This window comes from Lotus japonicus, chromosome 1 (genome assembly GCF_012489685.1).
Source record: "Lotus japonicus ecotype B-129 chromosome 1, LjGifu_v1.2".
Classification (NCBI taxonomy): Eukaryota; Viridiplantae; Streptophyta; class Magnoliopsida; order Fabales; family Fabaceae; genus Lotus; species Lotus japonicus.
In genome coordinates this window covers 92,319,867-92,339,911 of record NC_080041.1, presented here as the reverse complement: position 1 = coordinate 92,339,911, position 20,045 = coordinate 92,319,867, and the positions used below count along the sequence as shown (strand labels likewise).

The 20,045-nt window shown below is 39.9% G+C and overlaps 1 protein-coding gene across 1 annotated transcript; it reads right to left on the bottom strand.

Annotated features, from left to right (window-relative positions):
• Positions 1–11,329: 11,329 nt before the first annotated feature.
• Positions 11,330–16,563, bottom strand: LOC130712127 (uncharacterized). Its single transcript, XM_057561969.1, is given in 4 exon segments — positions 11,330–11,760; positions 11,763–11,894; positions 13,898–14,125; positions 16,551–16,563. Coding segments are annotated over 4 exon segments (804 nt in total).
• Positions 16,564–20,045: the final 3,482 nt, after the last annotated feature.

Genomic DNA, 20,045 nt, shown 5'->3' with positions numbered 1-20,045 from the left:
AAAATGAACCTTCTTCAACATCATGTTCTTCATCTAATTTTTTTTACATTGATCTCATCTTCATTTTCTTCATCATCTTCTTCAAAAAATTATAACCCCAACAATAAACAAAATAAAATCCCAAAAACACCAAATCTAATTTCCCATGGTCTTCATCATCATAACCAGAGTCTAGAAATAATTAAAATCCAAAAAATAAAACCCCATCCCCACCATAACCGCCCCAAACATGTACAAAACAGGAAAAAGAAACCCAAGAGAATCCATAAGTTTTTTTTATAAGCCAATGAATTACGAGAAAAAAAGGAAAAACCAGACACAGTGCAGTAGCTTACAATGAAACCCAACAAGGGGAAAAAAGAAAATCTAATAGCAAAGGTAAACAAGAGATCAACACCAATTTGCTGTCAAAGCAACCTACACGTAAGGGCACATTGTTTTCACCAACAATTATGTCCTGTTTAGTTCGAAAACATAATCTGTCTTGGGTAGAAGCTAAACCAAAATCAGCAAGATTACTACACCGATAGAATTTTGGATCATAATCTTTCAATCACAGTGTTGCTGTAAAGTGCTAGTGTAAGATTATGATCCAGAAAAACCCAAGAGAACAAAAACTGCCTTCAAACCAAGATTCAAACAAAAACGGTACCTTGGTGTTGTTGTGAATTCAAACAACCACCTAAACAAAGCCACCTTCGAACCTATCCCAAACAACCACCAAGGATCCACCTTCACCCATATTCAACCAAAGCCCACAAATACCACCAATCTGGAACCTTAACCTGCAAATCCCCCTTGGTCTTGTTGTGAATCGAAGGCAGAGAAAGAGGTTGAGGGCTTTGTCACGGTGCGAGGAGGAAGAAATCGACAGGAGAGGAAGATTTGACACAAAAAATTTGAGTCTGGCCTAAAAAATATGAACATTAATGAAAAATGTATAATTCTTTCCTACTATAACTTTCTTGATCTTTTTTACAGTTCATAAAAAAAGAAAAGAAAAAAGGGCCCCGAACTAGGGTCTCACTTAGGCGACACCCAAGTCATTAGTAAACTCATCCCTTCTAGAGGGTGCTTAATACACTAGAGCGTAATCCTGATGCACGCCAAACTTCGCCAAAAATTTTGCACAAGTATTACCCTTTCTAAGAGTGTGATTGTATTCTTTTAATAGTTTCATTTATACGTGGAATTCTATTTTAAAAAACACTTAAATTCACTCACGTAGATAAATATATGAATAGAATGAAGTAAAATGACAAATATGATGAGTGGCGTAATATGAAAAGAATAGAAAAATAAAAAGAAAAAAATAATAATCAAAATGAGATTAAAAAAGAAGTGATGTGTGAATAAAATAAAAAATAAAAAACCAGGCTTCCGAACTTGTTGGCTAGTTTTTTTTTAAATAAACTAAGATACTTGTACAGTTGAACGAGTTGCAGTTGGTCGGTCACACTGTATTTTAACATTTTTTAGGAAAAAAACTAATTTGCCTATTGAAGTTCGGGTCAAGTTTGATTTAGTCTCTAATATTTATAGAAGTGTATTTAACTCCTTAAACTTTTTAAAGTGTGCAAAATGGTCCTTTCATATTATTTTTTTTACATAATTTATCAATTACTCGTTTTCTGTAACACCTCGATTTCGGTGGTGCCACTTTAGTGACTTAAAATCAAGTAATGCGGAAAAGACGTGTATTTTTTTTCGTTTTGTTTTGTTTTTCTTTTCAAATAAAAGACATGTCAAAAGTAAAGACTCAACCCAATGCGATAAACATAACTAATATACAAATATATTTACAACCCCCGTTGTAAGTAGCAAGCCACGTCACGAATAACCTCCAGTGACGGGAAAGTAAACAAAAGTGTGTGAAAGGGGTGCCCGAAGGCATTATGTACAAACCTAGTATCAAAAGTATCAAGTACAGTCCTCCAACCACTATAGTAGATCGGCCCAAAAAGAAATAGAAAGGGATCTACCCTGCCCCAAAATGAGAACCTGACGATCAGAGCTAAGACTCTACACCTACCCTAACCTCCCGTGAGAACATGTATCAACACTCCTCATCCAAAGCACTCGCATAGTCGTCATTAGAATCGACGTCCAACACAATCAGCTCCTGGTCCACATCTACGACCTCAACATCCACAGACCTAGTCTCCAGCCTAGAAACACCCGTCTCTGCGTCCACCACACTAACAACAATATCACCCTCCATCACGTGCACCAAAGGCGCAACGCGATAGCCATGAGGGGAAGCAGAAGCCCTAAGGCGAAGGGTGGCAGTAGTGACTGACTCCTCTATCGGCTCAGCTGGTCGGGAGCACGATCCGATGTCTGTACCATCTGCAACAGCAGGAGAGCTGAAATCAGACGAGGCTCCTCCAACGGGCTCCTCCTCAGAAGGATCATCATCATCAGACGACGGCGGTGGCACTCCAGTACCAGGTCCACAGTGCACAGCTGGCAGTAGGTTAAAGCTGACAGAGTATCGTCTCAAAACTCCCTTCGTCAAGTGTCCTATCTCACTTACACGGTCCTCCATAATACGCCCCGAATATATGGCTCGGTGGCTAGCGGGGTCAACCACCCAGGAGCCGGGGACATCCTGATCAAGCATCATCGTTAACCAATCGTCCATGGACATCTGACAGCAGGCGTACGATCGCCCAAACACAAACAATACGTGCGATGGTCAACTTCAAGGAATTACATAAATAGTACACATAAAGGATATAGCATACAGTGATAGCTCCACGGGCGTATCCAGGCGGGGGCTGGCAAGGGCGATCGCCCCCCAAGAATTTCAAAAATCGTGCCGACTATATGTAATTTTTAGAAGAAATGTTTTCTATCTTTAATCTCGCCCCCCCCCCCCCAAGATTTGTCTATTGATCAAAATCAAACGATTTTTTTATCTGGAAAAAATGAACTTTCCGTTTCAACTAAGACATTATCATTTAGATGTTTCTGGAGATCCTAATTTAGGAAAGCTGTCAAGTTTATCAAAGTTTTACGAGAGATTAGTTGAAACTGGAAAAGCAACAATGTTTCCACTTGTTGGCAGATTGATACGTCTTGTTTTAACGCTTTCTGTTTCAACATCATCTACAGAGAAAGCTTTTTCTGCGATGACTGTTGTTAAGACTCGAATTCGCATCAAGATTGAAGATGACCTTTCCATAAATTTATTAGTTGTATACATTGAGAGGGAAATTGCTGAAAAGATCAATGTTGATACAATAATAGATAAAATTTCAAACCATGAAAAAATGAAGAGTTCAATTTAAATAAATTTTTATTATATATATATATATATACTATTCATTGGTAAAAAAAATTCTAGTATTTTATTTCGCCCCCCAACCGGAAAATCCTGGATACGCCCCTGATAGCTCCTAGGGTTCAGTATACTTATCATAGCATGTAAGTAACATATTCCCGAAATAAATCATGAATGAACAAATACTGATAATATAGCAATTACCAAATAATCAACAACAATAAAAGAATTAAGTCAGCATGTATGATGAAATGTAATGTCATGCTGCAAAAGAATGCTCCGGAAGGATAGGCACCATTGAGTCAGTCCTAGCACCGGCCTTAGTGGGACCATTTCCGCTCGGGTGTCTCTTATACCAAACAAATGTAGTCAGATCAGCAGTGAACCCGCAAGTCTGCCATTTTCGTCTGCTACTAAGAACCACACGCAGTGTTCTTATGTGAAAATCCGGGTCTTATGACCATTTTGGAATCCACCGAGGTCTTGCATCCCACAGTGTATGAACCTAAAAATGTATGAATGATGCAATATGATTAGCCAAACAACGTCTCCGATCTCACTCGTCACGTCGTCACGTGTTCTAGCCAATATATTGTCTCTAAAAATACCCTAAGGTAAATGTCGGTTCTGCGACAAAATACAATTAATATAAAAAGAGTGCAATCACTCATGATGATTTCTCTGAATCATCTGACTCATCCAATCTGATGGTCACAAACTGCTCAGCGAGCGAAGAAGTACCAATGTACTGGGAAACTTATAGTCCCCTGGCTTATCTCTTGGATTAGCCAAACAATAAAATCTGCTCATCGAGCAAAATAGTACCAATGTACTTGGAAACTTATGTTTCCCCGACTTATCTCTTGGATTAGCCAAACAATAAACTGCTCATCGAGCAAAGTGCCAAAGCACACAGGGTTTCCCCAAAACTTGGATTCGGCGACACTTCTCTTTTTCCAAAGCCTATGTCCAAGCCCTAAGCTTCCATCTGAGACTTTTACCATTGTTTAAGAGGTTCAGAGGTTGTTTAGTGTATTATGAATTTTCCTTGTAAAATAGTTTCCATTTAGGTTTGTCTCTAATCTTATAAGTTCAAAAGATCCCATAATCCCAAAGTAACTCCCAGAGAAGGTCTCGATCCACTAAATCGATAATTTTTTTTGAAAATGGAATGAATATTATTATAAATAGCCTGAGCAAAACACTCAAAGCAAGAACCAAGTACAACCTGAAACGACAGACCCAGAAACAAAAATCTAAACTGTGCTAGAAAAACCCACCACCAACCCACAGAATGACTTAAGCGAAATCCCATGAAGTGGCCTCATTAAAACCTTACATGGAAAAACCCAATGGGATAAAAACCAAGCAAGGAAAAAAGAGTACCCTAATACTGAGATAGACATTCTGCACTAATAGAAATAAGCATTACAAGCCTTATAACAACAATGAAAAACAGTAGCTCAAACCAAGCACCATTAGGACATAATACACAAAAAGCTCTTAATCCTCGTAAATCAGAAACAGGAACATGACTTGAGATATTTTCGAAACAACAGCAGCAGTACACCCCCGCACCAGCAAAAATCAGCAGCAAAAAAAGCCTTTTTCGAGACAGTAAACAACAGCTTCAGCAACAACACAATAATAGCAGCAGGCGTAGCAAACAACAACAGGTTCAGCAAAACTGTTACAGGAAAACACAGCAGAACAGCAAACACACACGCAGCAACAACAAATGAAATGTCATCAAAGATGGTGCCAACAACAAACAAACATAATAACCATTCCAAACACCCTCAAGTGCAAACTCTGAGACCAAGAGTCCACTGTACGCTGCCTCTGCTCACTCAATTTTGTTTCCTGCAACAGAAAAATTTATGGTTTCAAATGCAAAACTGCTTGCTTCACAGATTCCCTTTTTGTTGAACCGTCCAATCCGCGAACATTCCAATAGAGCCAAGGGCCTGACATGTCAATTAAGATTGGGGTGGTTTTGACGAATTTGAGCTTCTAAACCACGGAGCATCAACACCTCCGAGCCTCGAGGTCTTAAACCCAACTGCTGTCCAAGTAACCAAGTTCTCTGAGCACGTGTCGTCACTCTATCTTCTCCCTGTATAGGCTCTAAGAAATCAGCAGGTAAAGGTTGTGGCTTATTTTTACTTCCCTTTGGTCGACCACGCTGTGAGCTTCGTTGTGAAGAATTCGTTTCTGGTGTTTTTTCCACTCCTGCTGTAGCAGTAACCGTTTAAGCTTCAGAGCCAGTAAAGCACACAAGTTGCTTGATCTGTGGTGGCGTCACATGCGATGTTAAGGCACGCACAGGGGAAGCAAATAAAGCATGTTGTCTAATTATCTGGTCTGGAGTGGTGTGCACAAAAACGTCCTTGCTATTTCTTTGATCCAACGCTGCTTTAGTTTCTGGACCAGTTTGGCGTCTAAAAAACCCTTTTTGGTTGCTAGTCTGATGAGGCAAACACGCCTCTACTCCTTGTTTGTTGTTGTAATTACGTGGGCCCCTGCAGAAGGAATTAAAAGGCCAAATGCAATTTTTATTCTGAAGCAAATCAATGGAATTGAAGGAGTAACCTGTAACGGAATATCTTTGATTTTGAATTTTTTTATCAAAGATTTGGTCCTCTTTAATCAAAACCCCTTTAGACTTTAAATTCTTCCTCCATTCCTCAATTTCCTCCACTGAATATCCTGATTCAACAATACTCTATAACTGTTCCTTCAGCTCCTCCCCTGAATTAAAAGCCGCCATTAAAACGTTCAAACTTGAATCTTGCTCACGCGCCTCCTCCTTTGCCGGCGTCTTTGTCGAATCCGCCTCCGGCAGGTTTTCGCCGCCGCTATGCATCCGTGATTGGTTAGCCTCCTCTCCACATAACTGCAAGCCTTCCATGGCCCCATCCCTGAACACTTCATCTTCTTCCTCTGAACCAATATCAAAGACCAAATCAGACTCCTTATTGATAGGGAATTCTGGGAAATTCACAACATCGTCAACATTTACTTCATCCTCCTGTGCCTCCTCTTCTGCATCATCATCCTCCTCAGAAATATATATTTTTACCGGAGTGGATGGCATCTCCGTGACAGTACCATAATCATGTGCTTCCACATCCTTTTCTATCAAAATTATACAAGAAGTACCATCAACAGCAACAGACATAGTGAAGCAGTGTAAGATGGGGTGATTCATACGGATTAAAATTCGTGCAAAGTCTGCTCTATGTCGCAGAGCCGTTGTGGTGTCAGATAAAACATAGGTGCCCAACTTGTTTCCAATGGCAGTAAAGAAAGTTTCATTCCACAATCCCAACGGAACTTGCCATAGGCGAATCCAGATAAAGTGCGCCGTTCCAAAAGTGAACTCAGAGCATGGTTTAATGTCAGTAAGCAGCTGCTCAAAGAAAAAAGCGCATTCTGTTATTGTGCTCTCCATCTCCTCCTTGTTCTCGAACTCCAATAGCACCTCATTCGCACCGAGCGGAATTAGTCTAAAATTAAACAAGCCGATTTGTCTGAACTCCTTCTGCAGAGCTTCTGCCGGCTTGATTGTAAGAGTCCTCGCCTTCCATATCTGCTGCAGCAAACTGTAATTGGCATGCCTCTGAGTTACCTTGGACCCGTTTTGTGTCTTGCGGTTTCTGAGGTTCTGTACTATGATTTTCCTTCATATTGTCCTCCTTCTGTGTATAAAGTCTTCCACGCACAACATAATGGTTGTTCCCTGGAGACGGAACCCTTTCATCTTGTGCCGGCCTCTGGAATCTTGCTTTTTTCACCACTAAGTAATTCCCTTCAAGTCGCAAGCCATGAAACTTCGTATTGCTGTCCATGCCTCATCATTACTTGCAAACCGCACGAATCCGAAACGAAATTGGCGTGGATTTTTCCTTTTTTGCTGGATAAAGACATTACGAAGTCTCCCTGCTGTCCCAAAAATTGCTCTGAGTTTTGCAATTGTGATCCTATCCCCCAATCCATCAACGAAAATTGAGAATGATTCTGGTTTCTGATTTGTGTTGTACTGTTTATTTACTTGTGGCTGAGGACGTTGGATATGGGACCTTGCTGGAACCGATTTCATGCCACCCTCATTCGTGTTTATTGCCTTCGGACCCTGCATTTGATGATCTCGGCGTGGATTGTGATCACGGTGACCTCCATGATGATATCTTGATCTGTTGAAATGTTGGGAACCAACATGGGATATCCGAGGTCCTTGCCAAGACCGCTGCCAGGAAAAAGGGACATCGCAGTGGCGTTTGTCACGCCCAATTCCATCATCGTACTCCGATCTCCGTCATGGCCGGAACCGCCGTGATGGAGATTGCCATCGAGAGCTTCTCTCTCTAACCTCTCTCATCCTCCCCATTAAGAATGCAAGCTCCACTAAATCGATAATAAGGGTTCGAACCTCGGTTCGTCCCATCAAACTTTCCTCAAAAACTCATCATGAGTAGGGTATAACTACCCGTCATCCCACACTCTAACGTTCCTCAAATATTTGTACAAGTGCACAATATAATCAATATAATTTAGCAAATCATGTGCACAAGTATTCAGATGCACAACATAATCAATATAATCCAATAAATCATGTGCACAAGTAATCACATAGCCTATGATTAACTATTTAGCAAGTAGAGCATATGATTCAATCTTTGACATATAAAAGCGATAAATAAATCTCAATCACCAATGTCGGCCGAAGCCCTAGAAAACATAGACACACGTCTCAATCAGTTCACTCGGTCGAAGCCTCCAGAAAACATTTTCCAGTCCAAGCAATCATAAACAAAAATAACAAACAGGTCGAACTAGTCGACACCTAGAGCATTAGCTAGTATCGTTGAGTAGCCCTCACCTCGATTTCTTCCAGAATGATCCTCTAGGGTTCCTTCACAATCCTCTTCTCCTGCTCCAAGTGTTTCCTCAAACGATCCTTGAGCAAACATCACAAAATTCAACCAACACAAGTCAGAACTAACCAAATAAGATTTTCTAACGATAAGCGAAGCACTACAAGTTCCAGGGTACGACAACCTAACGCAAGAAGTCAAGTTTTCGCAAAAAGTGAAAATTCCTTCCCCCTTGGAGGTGCTCTCGACCATACATGGCCTTTTGGCGTTCCGACGCTTTGTCTTTGATCAAATTGAATTCCTAAGTTATCTTGGGTAGATTGAAGCTCAGAAAAATTTTCGGATCGAAAACTAACACAGGGGTATTTTGGTCAGTGTTTTTATCTCGAAAATTCAAAGTTGGAATTTCTGAAAATAAATTTGATAAACATGTTCCTAACGACAGTTATAACAACTAATCCTACTGACGCTAAGCTCAGTCTCAAGTTTTTGATCCAAAGATCAGAGCTTTTGCTAGAAAATGGGTATTTTCACAAAATTGAAGCTCTGCGGCGATTCGGCATGATTCAGTCGAAAACAACAAGATATTCATGCTCTTGGGCATGTAGGCAATAGGTTTAGACACTGAAATCAAGTTATTTGGACAGTTTTATGAAAAGCTCAAAACTTTGAGCACAGAAAGACATAGATAAAAGCGACAGAAAAGACGATCAGAGGTAAGGAATAACATCTATACCTCGAGGTCTTCGCATAGCAACGAATGGATCAACGATTAAGCAAGAAACGGCGAAAAGCTTCTCTTCCTTTCTCTCATCCTTGCTCGCGGCTCCAATGGGGAAATGGTGAAGAATTTTTTATTTTTCACCTATTTATAGGTGAGGGAAAATGTGGAAAAATGATTATTTCGCGATTACGATTTTTCCTGCACATTCCTCTGTGAATTCTAAGATACATTCTGGCGACGGATTTCCAGAACTCAAAACAGATTTCTTGGAATCAAAGCAAACGATCCATGATCGGTATGAATCGGTTTAACTCGAAAAACTACTTTTTGCAGTTGATATCGGATGCAGAAACTTCCTTCTGAAGAAAGATTGAAAACATCGACAGAAATGGGTGTACGCGTATGGAATCTTCATTTGAAGCTCCGAATAGAAAAAGTCTCTATCCAGGGTTAAGTTCAATGTTCTTGAGTTATTAGGGATTCAGTTTCGGCAAACTTTCGAGAAATGAAATCTATCGTGCATACAGTCTAGGGTTTCGTATCGAAACGCTCGACATGGAAAAGGAATAAGAGTAATTCTTATATTCCTCTGAATATTTTTGAAATTCGTTTCTACAGTACTTTAAGAGTAAATTAGCCCTAAACGACGCTCTTGCCACAAGGCGGTCGTGCAAAAGGTTCAAGTTATCGATTATATCGACTACGGTACTATCCTTAGTCAATTCATGAACTTTCTTTTTCATTAAGTTATTCAAAACAGCAAACACTTGTACAAGTTCCTTTCACGGTACATCGCAATATAATCGTGAATAGGAAATTTATTAATTTATTATAAACTAAAAGGTAAAGTCAATACATTGAGAATGGTGAGATTGCAAATTGTAAATTCACGAGAACAATTATCCTGAATACTAAAAGAATTACAATTGCATAGACTTGAAAAGTCAAAAGCTAATGAAAATAAAAAGTTGTTGGATCACTAGGGATTGATGAGGGCGTCCGAGCAAGGGGTAAACACTTCGTTCTCCAGTTATCTCATCTCGTACGACCCTGTTACCCGCAACTTATTTTGTCCTTAGGTTAGGATTCAATATGCATGTTGTTCAACAATATTATGAAAGGATACTACAAGACCGTTAGAAATGGTGATGTCAAGGGCAATGACGCTAGTATAGTAGTATTCAATTTGTTCAAGGTGGTTTGTGACTTTCTTGTTCTCATACTTTTCGAATTGAAGAAGAGAAATAGTAATTACCATTTACCAATATGTTTTGTTTTTTTATAAGCTAAAATATATTTATGAGAAGTATAAGAGATACTTCAACTCAATATTTCAATCCAATACAAGATAAGTCATAAGCAAATAATTAACAGTATCAGTATCATATAGCCATTACACGAATGGTCCCTACATAATGAAACCCCCCATTCAACTAAATGCTTAGCTAAATGAGGGAGGGCACCAACCCCTCCATCTCCTACTATACTTGAAATTAGGTATAAGAAAAAAGAGTAACGAGGTCGAGAGGTATGGTGAATGATGTGTTATAAAAAGAATATGGAGACTAAATGCTTAGCTAAATGAGGGAGGGCACCAACCCCTCCATCTCTACTATACTTGAAATTCACTTATACCTAAGAATAAAGAGTAACGAGAGGTATGGTGAATGATGTGGTATAAAAAGAATACGGTGAGATGGAAGAGAAATCCAAATAGATTTTGGAACTTGTTGGATAGTTTTTTATTATAAATTATTGAGATACTTGTACCATCCGTCACGATCGCTTTTACCTATATTTTAACATTGTTAGGGAAAAAACTAACTAGAATTCTGAAGTTTAGTCACAATTCAATTTAGTCTATGACATGAGAGTTGTATTTAACTTAAAGTGTGAAAATTGACCTGTCATTGATATTTTTATTATTTTTCACATAATTTGTTACTCACACATTTACATGCAAAATACTTTCTCCCTTCAAAAGGAAAAGGTATATTACATGAAAAAAATATAAATGGTGTGATTGTATATTGTAAATTCATGGGAACAATTATTAGGATAATCCCGGATAAGAAAGAATAAAAAAAGCTTTATAATAGCGTCAACTTTGAAAAGTCACTTTCAAAAAAACTTCGAAAAGTAAAATGCTCTTAGATTGGTACGGGTTGATGAGGCGGTAGAGTAAGGATGAACACTTTGTTCTCCAGTTCATCAATTATCTCATCTCAACTTGCTACCTGCAACTCCTATTATTCTTAGGTTAGGAGTCAATATGACGAGTTAATTATTCAACGAAGCAATTGTGAAACAGTCAATAATGACGATGTCAAGGGAAATGACACTATTTCTGCCAACTTAATTAATATACTAAGTTATGTGTGACAAAAACTATCTAAAGGAAAAAAACTATGAGGAGAACAAGAGAAAAATAATATATTTAATCTAAGTTCGTTTCAAACCTAATGTACAAATTTCTTCTACAGAAGGTGCATCCCAATATGCAGCATGTTTTTTGAACTCGTTGAAATTGTTAACGCAATCATCAAATTTCATAGAATGAACCTGCTTCCTAATCGCCGCAAATTTCTTTCTAGTAACTCTATCAAAAATATTCTCCCAGCCGTTTTCCCAGCTTTCATGAGCATTGCAAAGCTCAAGTTCCCCGCCGCCCCAATCGGTCCAGCTCCACCCCTTCTCAACAACCGCCATCACCTTATCCACGCACGCGCCTGTACAAACCAGCTTGCACGTCGGTCGGCGCTTTGCTCCGCTCAGCGGACCGGGGCTCGACAGCGCCGCCACCGGCACGGCGTACGAGCCCGGCGAGAAATCGTAGCTCTGGTCCTAGACGATGCAAAAGGGAGGCGGTTTGTGAGGTAGCTCACCTTTTTCGTGGCGAGTTGGGCTTTGAAGGTCGCTTCTGAGTTGAGCTCGGTGAAATCAGCAGAGTCTAAAGCAGGAATGAGAGATAGTCGAGACAAGGCCACCGTTGAAGTTATGAGGTCTCTGATGACCCGAGGTTTATTCTATCTTTGTCGAGTCATTTTTGATTTATTTATTTTCCCTTTTGAGTCCTTTATTGAGTTTTTAGTCAAGTTAAGCCCCTTTTTAGTTCATAATTGCATCTGCATTAGTTTAGGTATTTTTAGTTTATTTATTTGGTCTTTTTATTAGTTTTTATTAGTTTTAGTTTGAGGTTAATTCTTATTGTCAGATTTGAATTGAAATCTTTTGAGGATATGGGTGTTGATGGTCTTTTGGAGGGTTTTGTTTTCTGAATTGAATGAGGGATTGATGAATTATCATGTTTAATGAGATGTTTCAGGAGTTACATTGTTGCTTCAATGGAATTCTTGAGATTCTTTTCAGGTTTTGATAAGTTTTGATGGCTAATGATGATGGTTGAAGGCAAAGTGATGAGCAATGATGATTGTTAAAGAATGAGTTACAAAATTTGGAGAAGGATCTGATGAGCCACGCATGTGCGCCACCTAGGCCATGCACATGCGTGGCAGTTCTGTGCAAAAGGCTGAAGGCCACGCATGTGCGCCACCTGGGCCACGCACATGCGTGGTAGAGCTGACCTGGAGGTTGTTTTTAATCAGATGATCCACGCATGTGCGTGGAGGAGGCCACGCACATGCGTGGCGGCCCGCTGAAAAGTCTATAAATAGGGGTTTTTTGTCATTTCATTTGGAATCTTGTACTTTTCTGAACTAAACTAAGAGTTTTAGTTTCTTGGAGCTTGTGGGAAGCTTCTTGGCACTCTTAATTCAGGTTTTAGTTCTTTTGATTTGCATTATGAATTCTCTAGCCATGCTTGGCTAATTTCTCTTTGTACATTGGGTGAAGTGAACCTTAGTTCTGATTATGGTTTGATTTTCTGAGTTTCTTATATGAATAAAGTTTCTTTTCCATGTATCTTTTCTCTGATTCAATATTCTCTTGAGTGCACACAAGTGTTTTGCTTTCTTCTTGCACAACGGTAGTTGGTGAGGATTAAGGGACTTGGGATTAGATTGATTTGTTTGCTATCACTTAGGGATAAAGGTAGAAACTTATTGTGTTGGCATGAACTTATAAACTTCATTCTTCAATTGAATTGACTAAGCACTAAGGAATTAGGTTTGGCAAATGAAATTGAATGATTTACTTGATTAAGGAATTAACAAGTAGAGGTAGAGGTTATAGCATCATGGAAAAGGATTCTAAACTTCATATAAGAACTTGAATTTGAGAAACATAATTGGACTAAGTGGAGCTTTACCCAGGGTACTTCTTCTTCTGAATTACAATTTTAGCTTTTGATCACAAGTGTGTTAAACACAACAAAAACTCAAATTTATATTGTTTACTTTTTACAATTCTAAACACTAAACTCTAAGAAGCAATTGATGAACAACTATCTCTGTGGTTCGACAATCTTTTGTATTACTTCGATCAATCCGTACACTTGCGGAATTGACGCACATGCGTGGCCTTCAGCCTTTTGCACAGAACTGCCACGCATGTGCGTGGCCTAGGTGGCGCACATGCGTGGCTCATCAGATCCTTCTCCGAATTTTGTAACTCCTTCTTCAACAATCATCATTGCTCATCACTTTGCCTTCAACCATCATCATTAGCCATCAAAACTTATCAAAACCTGAAAAGAATATCAAGAACTCCATTGAAGCAACAATGTAACTCCTGAAACATCTCATTAAACATGATAATTCACCAATCCCTCATTCAACTTAGAAAACAAAACCCCCCAAAAGACCATCAACACCCATATCCTCACAAGATTTCAATTCAAATCTGACCATAAGAATTAACCTCAAACTAAAACTAATTAAAACTAATAAAAAGACCAAATAAATAAACTAAAAATACCTAAACTAATGCAGATGCAATTATGAACTAAAAAGGGACTTAACTTGACTAAAAACTCAATACAGGACTCAAAAGGGAAAAAAAGAAATAAGAAAGGACTCGACAAAGATAGAATAAACCTCGAGTCATCAGTCTCCAATTCTAAACGATCGTTGAGTGCACCATATGAGGATCCGGATGGAATCAAGTACTGACTCGGAACAAAGTTTTTAGGTCTCAATGGAGCATTCCAATACCCATCTACTCGAGTTCGGATTATCCAATCGTACCTGAAGTCGTTTCTCTCTTGATGTGATTTTATCATGGTTAAGCATCCTTCCACAAGGTAAATTAAAGTCAAACCGTTATTGGCATTATTATTTTCTTATACGTAAATTCACTTAATTTGTCAGCAACTTTGCATCAAACCGTAGGAATACAATAAAAGTTGATAAACTCCACGAACAGAAATGACCGAACTTAACTAAACTGGCTCCTAAAATAAGTAAATAATACTCCTTCCCGTCCTTTTTATAAGAAACATTTTGACAATTTTTTTTTGGTCCTTTTTATAAGAAACACTCTTATAAAATTAAGTCAAATAATCTATTCTAATGCAAAGAGACTTATTCCTCATACAAAAATTGAAGGGAAATTGCAACCACCCCAATAGGTATTGTCATCAACATTTATGGTAATTAACATGATCGTTCTTGTGAAAAGGAAAAGACATCATTAAAATTAAGCATGGTAGTTTATTTTATAAAAAATATTAGTTTCCTTAATTTGTGTAATTTTATCAAAGTTTTTCTTAGAAAAATGACCGGAGGGAGTAAAAGGTTAGCTGAATCTACATGAGACTATCTAAATAACCCTACCTATTAATATATATTTTTTGAAAGACCTATTAATATTTTAAAAATTCAAACATGCAAAAATATTACTAGATTACATAAGACTAAAGTAATTTTACTACATTTCAGAAAAAAAAGTAATTTTACTAACAATAAAATTTGTATAAATGAATAGTTTTTTTTTTAACTGATAAATGAATAGTTAACTTTTAATCAGTTAGTATAGATTTTTTTTGCTGTCAATTTTTTTATTCTTTTGACAGTTTTTACGTTATGATATAATAATGTGAGTAAATTTGAAAATAATCTATCTTAAACGCTTGAACTCATCTCGCTTCCTTATTGCTATTTGGGCCGAGGAGTGCTCTTCCTTGAGGCCCATGATGAGAGTTTGGAACGTTCCATAGGCGTCGACGAAGCCGAGAGAATCTTCTAGAAGGTTCTCAACCTAGAAAGGGTGGCATCAGAGGGACTCTTGGGTTTGAGGGAGTTGGAGGATGTGTTGGAGGGTTTCATGAGTGTCCTTGAGAAGGGTGAGGCCATGGGAAATGTTTGTGTATGTTCGACGGTGAGATTTGGAAGTTGAAGCCCAAGCGTTGAGATCGTTGATCTCGTCCTTGATATGGGAAATCAACGGATGAGATCTACATGGGAGACTGATGGATCTGATGTGGTGGAAAATGGGTGGCTTCACCGTTGGACAGTTGGGATTTTTTGTTAGTAATGAAATGGAGCGCCGAAAAACACCTAGCTACCATAATCACTTTTTGAGAGGGGGAGAGGGAGAGCTTTTTCTTCTTTTTTCTTTTGCTTTGGTGAGTATGAAGGGATTTGGATATTTATATGGACACTTACATATCCACACGCATGAGAACAAAGAATGCCACTCTAGCTTTCCTACTATCTTGACAATAATTAAGGGGAAAAAGTAGTTTTATCTACGTGTCTAAAATAGAATTCATAAAGAATATTAGAAAAACATCAAAACACACCATGATAAATGATAATGAACATGTTGTCATATATTTTTACAATTCGTCCCTTATTATTATTGGCATGCACCTAACATTGGACGGGGCAGAGGGTGTTTGTATTTGAGAAAAGAAGATGGATAATTTAGCTGTAAGTCTGTAACTGTCCCTAATACAGTTTGGTGCACGATATCAACTAAACAACCGCGTGGTTTATCCCGTTATGTCTGGAATGGAATCTTAATCTTGGTAACTGTCCCTAAATGTACATAACTTAATTTCTGGTGTTTATCAATTTTTTAACAATTAACGCGTGTGGGTTGTAATTACAAAGATATTGCCATCCCTTGGAACTCAAAATTCAGTTTGATGATGTGTATTCCAAGAAGATTATGCAGAACTTGATCGATTAAACTTGTGGATTCTATTTCTAACAAGATTAATTATGTGAATATTAAGAATCCCGCAAAATATTGTGAAACTGCTCTAACAGCTAATGAGGTTCAATAAGTTGAGGAAACCAACGAGGTATTATCTATTACTCCATTCCTATTTAACTGTACGGTGAGAGAAAAAACATATATATTAACGAATGCAATTAATTTTGTTAGCTTTCAGATAATTATTACTCTGTCTGTTTCATAATAACTGTCCACTTAGAGAGAAAAAGTTTGTTTCACAATAACTGTCCACTTAGAATTTCAATGGAGCATTAATTGATATTTTTACATATAATGCCCATATTAGAATAATAAATGAGGAGAGATAAAAGTACGTCGTTGTATATGGGTGCGCTAGGGTTTTCGTGTTCCCACCCACCGCCGCCACCTGTTTGACCGCGCCGTCAAATCGCTTTTCCTTCCCGAGGAGCGTTGCATGTTTCTTGTCGTGCAGTGCTTCGTGGTGTTGTTTATATTATTTGGCTACAGTTCCTAGCCCTTCTCCTACGTTTCTATTCTTGCTTGTTTCCCTGGTTATTTCTACTGTTCATCGCCATGGCTGATAACAGAAACATCCGTCTGTCTGGTGCGGAGAGTGAAGCCTTGAACCTGGGTAGAGTGGAGATCGATCCAGACCTTGCTCAAGACGTCTGGGCCGTGGGCAAACTATTGTGCAGGGGAGATTTCCAACCGAGGGCTCTCAAGAGCGTTCTTCAGAGGGCGTGGGGTTCTTCCCACTATGTTGACATCAGAGAACTCAATCAGAACCTTTTCCTCTTCAGGTTTGCTAATACCAGAGAGAGGAATTTTGCTGTGTGTGGAGGACCATGGTTGTTTAACCGCTTCAATGTCATCCTTCAACCGTTTCGGGTGCATGAGATCCCTTCTCAGGTACCGCTGGTGCAGACGCCATACTGGGTGCAGGTTCACAACCTCCCAGTTTGGCTTAGAAAGCAAGCGACAACCCAATCCCTTGGCTGAGGTTTTACGGGCTTCATAGCTTGGGGCCGCTCAGACTCAAACCGGTTTGGTGATTTTTTCAGAATTCGAGTGTGGGTGAATGTTACTGTTCCTCTCCGTAGGGGCCAGGTTCTAGCAACTGATGGCAGGCAACCTTTCCAGGTTCATTTTAAATACGAAAAGCTCTGTAACTTCTATTATCGCTGTGGGTTAATTGACCACGTGATCCGTGACTGTGATGTTCCTCCTGCGGAGGACGAGACACCTTCAAATGTGCCTTATGGTGCGTGGCTTAGGGCCTGGGATGGATTCAGTGAAGGATTGCGTGACAGAGTGGGATGAGGGAGGCATGAGCGCCGTCACAGAGATGATGAGGGTAGTGGTGAGCATGCGAATGGCGCTGATACAGGCCAGGATGAGGAACTGGACGTTGACGCCGAGCTCCATAAGCTTGAGGAGGAAACCCGAAATTCATCGGGTAATTCTGGGAATGAAACACGGGTGCAGACGCAGGAAAAATTCACTGCTGGTGTTACAGGAACTATTCTAGCTGACATCTCTTCTAGTGGGACAAAAGATAAGGGCCAAGATAATTGCCTTGGCAGCACTTCCTTTACTTTCTCGGACCCGCGGGCTCCAGAAGGGGGAGGGGAGAAGGGAGGCAGTGGGAATATTACAAAATTGATGCAATCAGCTTTCCTTGGTGATACAAACCCGCGTAAACTGGCGGGTGGTTCCTCTGTTACTGGTGTTACTCCCATGAGCAGTGGTTCTGGGGTGTCTCCCCCTTTAAAGAGACAAAACAACCTTTCTGGATTGGGATTGGCGGAGCCTGTTGATCAGCTCCGCCCACCTCAATGAGGATTCTATCTTGGAACTGTCGTGGGCTTGGGAACCCACGGGCAGTTCGAGCCTTGCGAAGGCTCATTCGTTCCAAAGCTCCTGACGTGGTCTTCGCCATGGAGACACGTCGTTCAGATATTGAGATGGCTAATTTGCGTGGGATTGGAGGTTTTGGGAATATTTTTCCTGTCTCTTGCACGGGCTCTGGCCGTTCTCGAGCGGGGGGTTTGTGTTTGTTTTGGGGGGAAGGAACTGAGGTTACTGTGGTTCACTCCTCGCTAAATCATATTTTATTTTTTATTGAAAACCCTAATACTAATGTTCTTATGCAGGTCCTTGCAGTGTATGGGTGGCCAGATAACCAGAATAAATGGAGCACATGGCAAATGATAAAAGATTATAAGCCGGCAGGTTCCGTCCCTTGGCTATGCATCGGTGACTTTAATGACATTTTGAGCCCTTTGGACAAAGTGGGAGGTAACCCGGTGGATATGGCACATCTTCATTTGGCGTTGGACACAATATCTGAGTGCGGACTCAGTGATGTTGTTTACTCAGGGTACAGATACACTTGGTCAAATAAGAGGAAGACTCCTGACACTATTGAGGAGAGGCTGGACTATGCACTTGTTAATGACAGTTGGTCAGAGCTGTGGCCGGTGACTAATGTTGCTCATCTTCCGCGTTATCGCTCGGACCATAATCTCATTCTGCTTCATTGTTGCACTCGTAGGTCTGCTACTTTTAGACCGAGGGTCCACATGTTCAGATTTGAGGAGTTATGGCTTCAGAATGGGGAGGAGTGTGCTGAGGTGATAGCGGAGACTTGGAACCGTACTGGCCCTGACTTTGTTTCAAAGTTGACGGGGGTTGGGGGCTCACTTGACAGCTGGGGTCGAGACAAGTATGGGGATGTGGCCAAACAGGTAGTTGATTTGAGATCACGGCTACAGTCGTTACAAAGTCACGTCCAGACTGAACAGATTGTAGCTGAGACGGCTGAGATTGAGAGTAAATTGGATGTTCTCCTTGAACAGGAGGAGGTGGTGTGGTGCCAGCGATCCAGAGCTAACTGGCTACGCCATGGTGATCGGAATACCCATTTTTTCCACACAAAAGCTACACAGCGGAGTAAAAGAAATATGATTGAGGAGCTCAAGGATGAGAGGGGGCGCACGGTTGAAGAGGATAAGGATATCTTCCGATTCCTTGCTGATTATTTTATGACCCTATTTACTTCGAATGGTCCTGTTGACCTTGAGTCAGTCACATCATTGGTGGCTGGAAGAGTCTCACCTCATCATTTATAGATTTTGTCCAGCCCTTTTACCAATGAGGAGGTGGAGGAGGCCTTGTTTCAAATGCACCCAACAAAGGCTCCTGGGTGTGATGGATTGTATGCGCTGTTTTATCAGAGATTTTGGCATATTATAGGCGACGATGTTTCTCATTTCTGCCTGCAGGTCCTTCATACCAGGTATCATCAATAAAATACTTCTGATTTTAATTCCTAAGGTGAAAAAACCTATGCATGCGAATCAATTTAGGCCCATAAGTCTTTGTAACGTTATTTTTAAAATTATCACTAAGACTTTGGCGAACAGGCTTAAACAAATATTGCCTGATTTAATTTGTGAGTCTCAAACTGCTTTTGTTCTTGGTCGGCTGATTACAGATAATGCCTTAGTGGCATTTGAGTGTTTTCACTACATGAAGAAAAAGATAAGTGGTCGTAATGGCGTGATGGCTCTTAAATTAGATATGTCAAAGGCATATGATAGGGTGGAATGGCCTTTCTTGGCGAGTGTGTTGCAGCAAATGGGGTTCCCTGCCTCCTGGGTGAATCTCATTATGGCTTGTGTGTCCACTGTGGACTTTGCTATTATGTTGAATGGCGCTCCTCAGGAGCCTTTCAAACCTCACCGAGGCCTACGGCAAGGAGACCCTCTGTCTCCTTATTTATTTATCCTTTGTGGTGAGGTCTTTTCTGCTTTAATAAATAAGGCTATTTTAGCATCTTCGCTTCATGGCATTAAAATTGCCAGAACTGCTCCTGTAATATCTCATTTTTTGTTTGCAGATGACAGTGTAATTTTTGCTTGGGCAACGGTGCAGGAAGCACTAACCATCAAGGCTATTTTAGCCACTTACGAACAAGCTTCGGGTCAAGTCATTAACCTTGACAAATCAATGCTCTCTTGTAGCTGAAATGTGCCAGATAATTGCTTCCATGAGC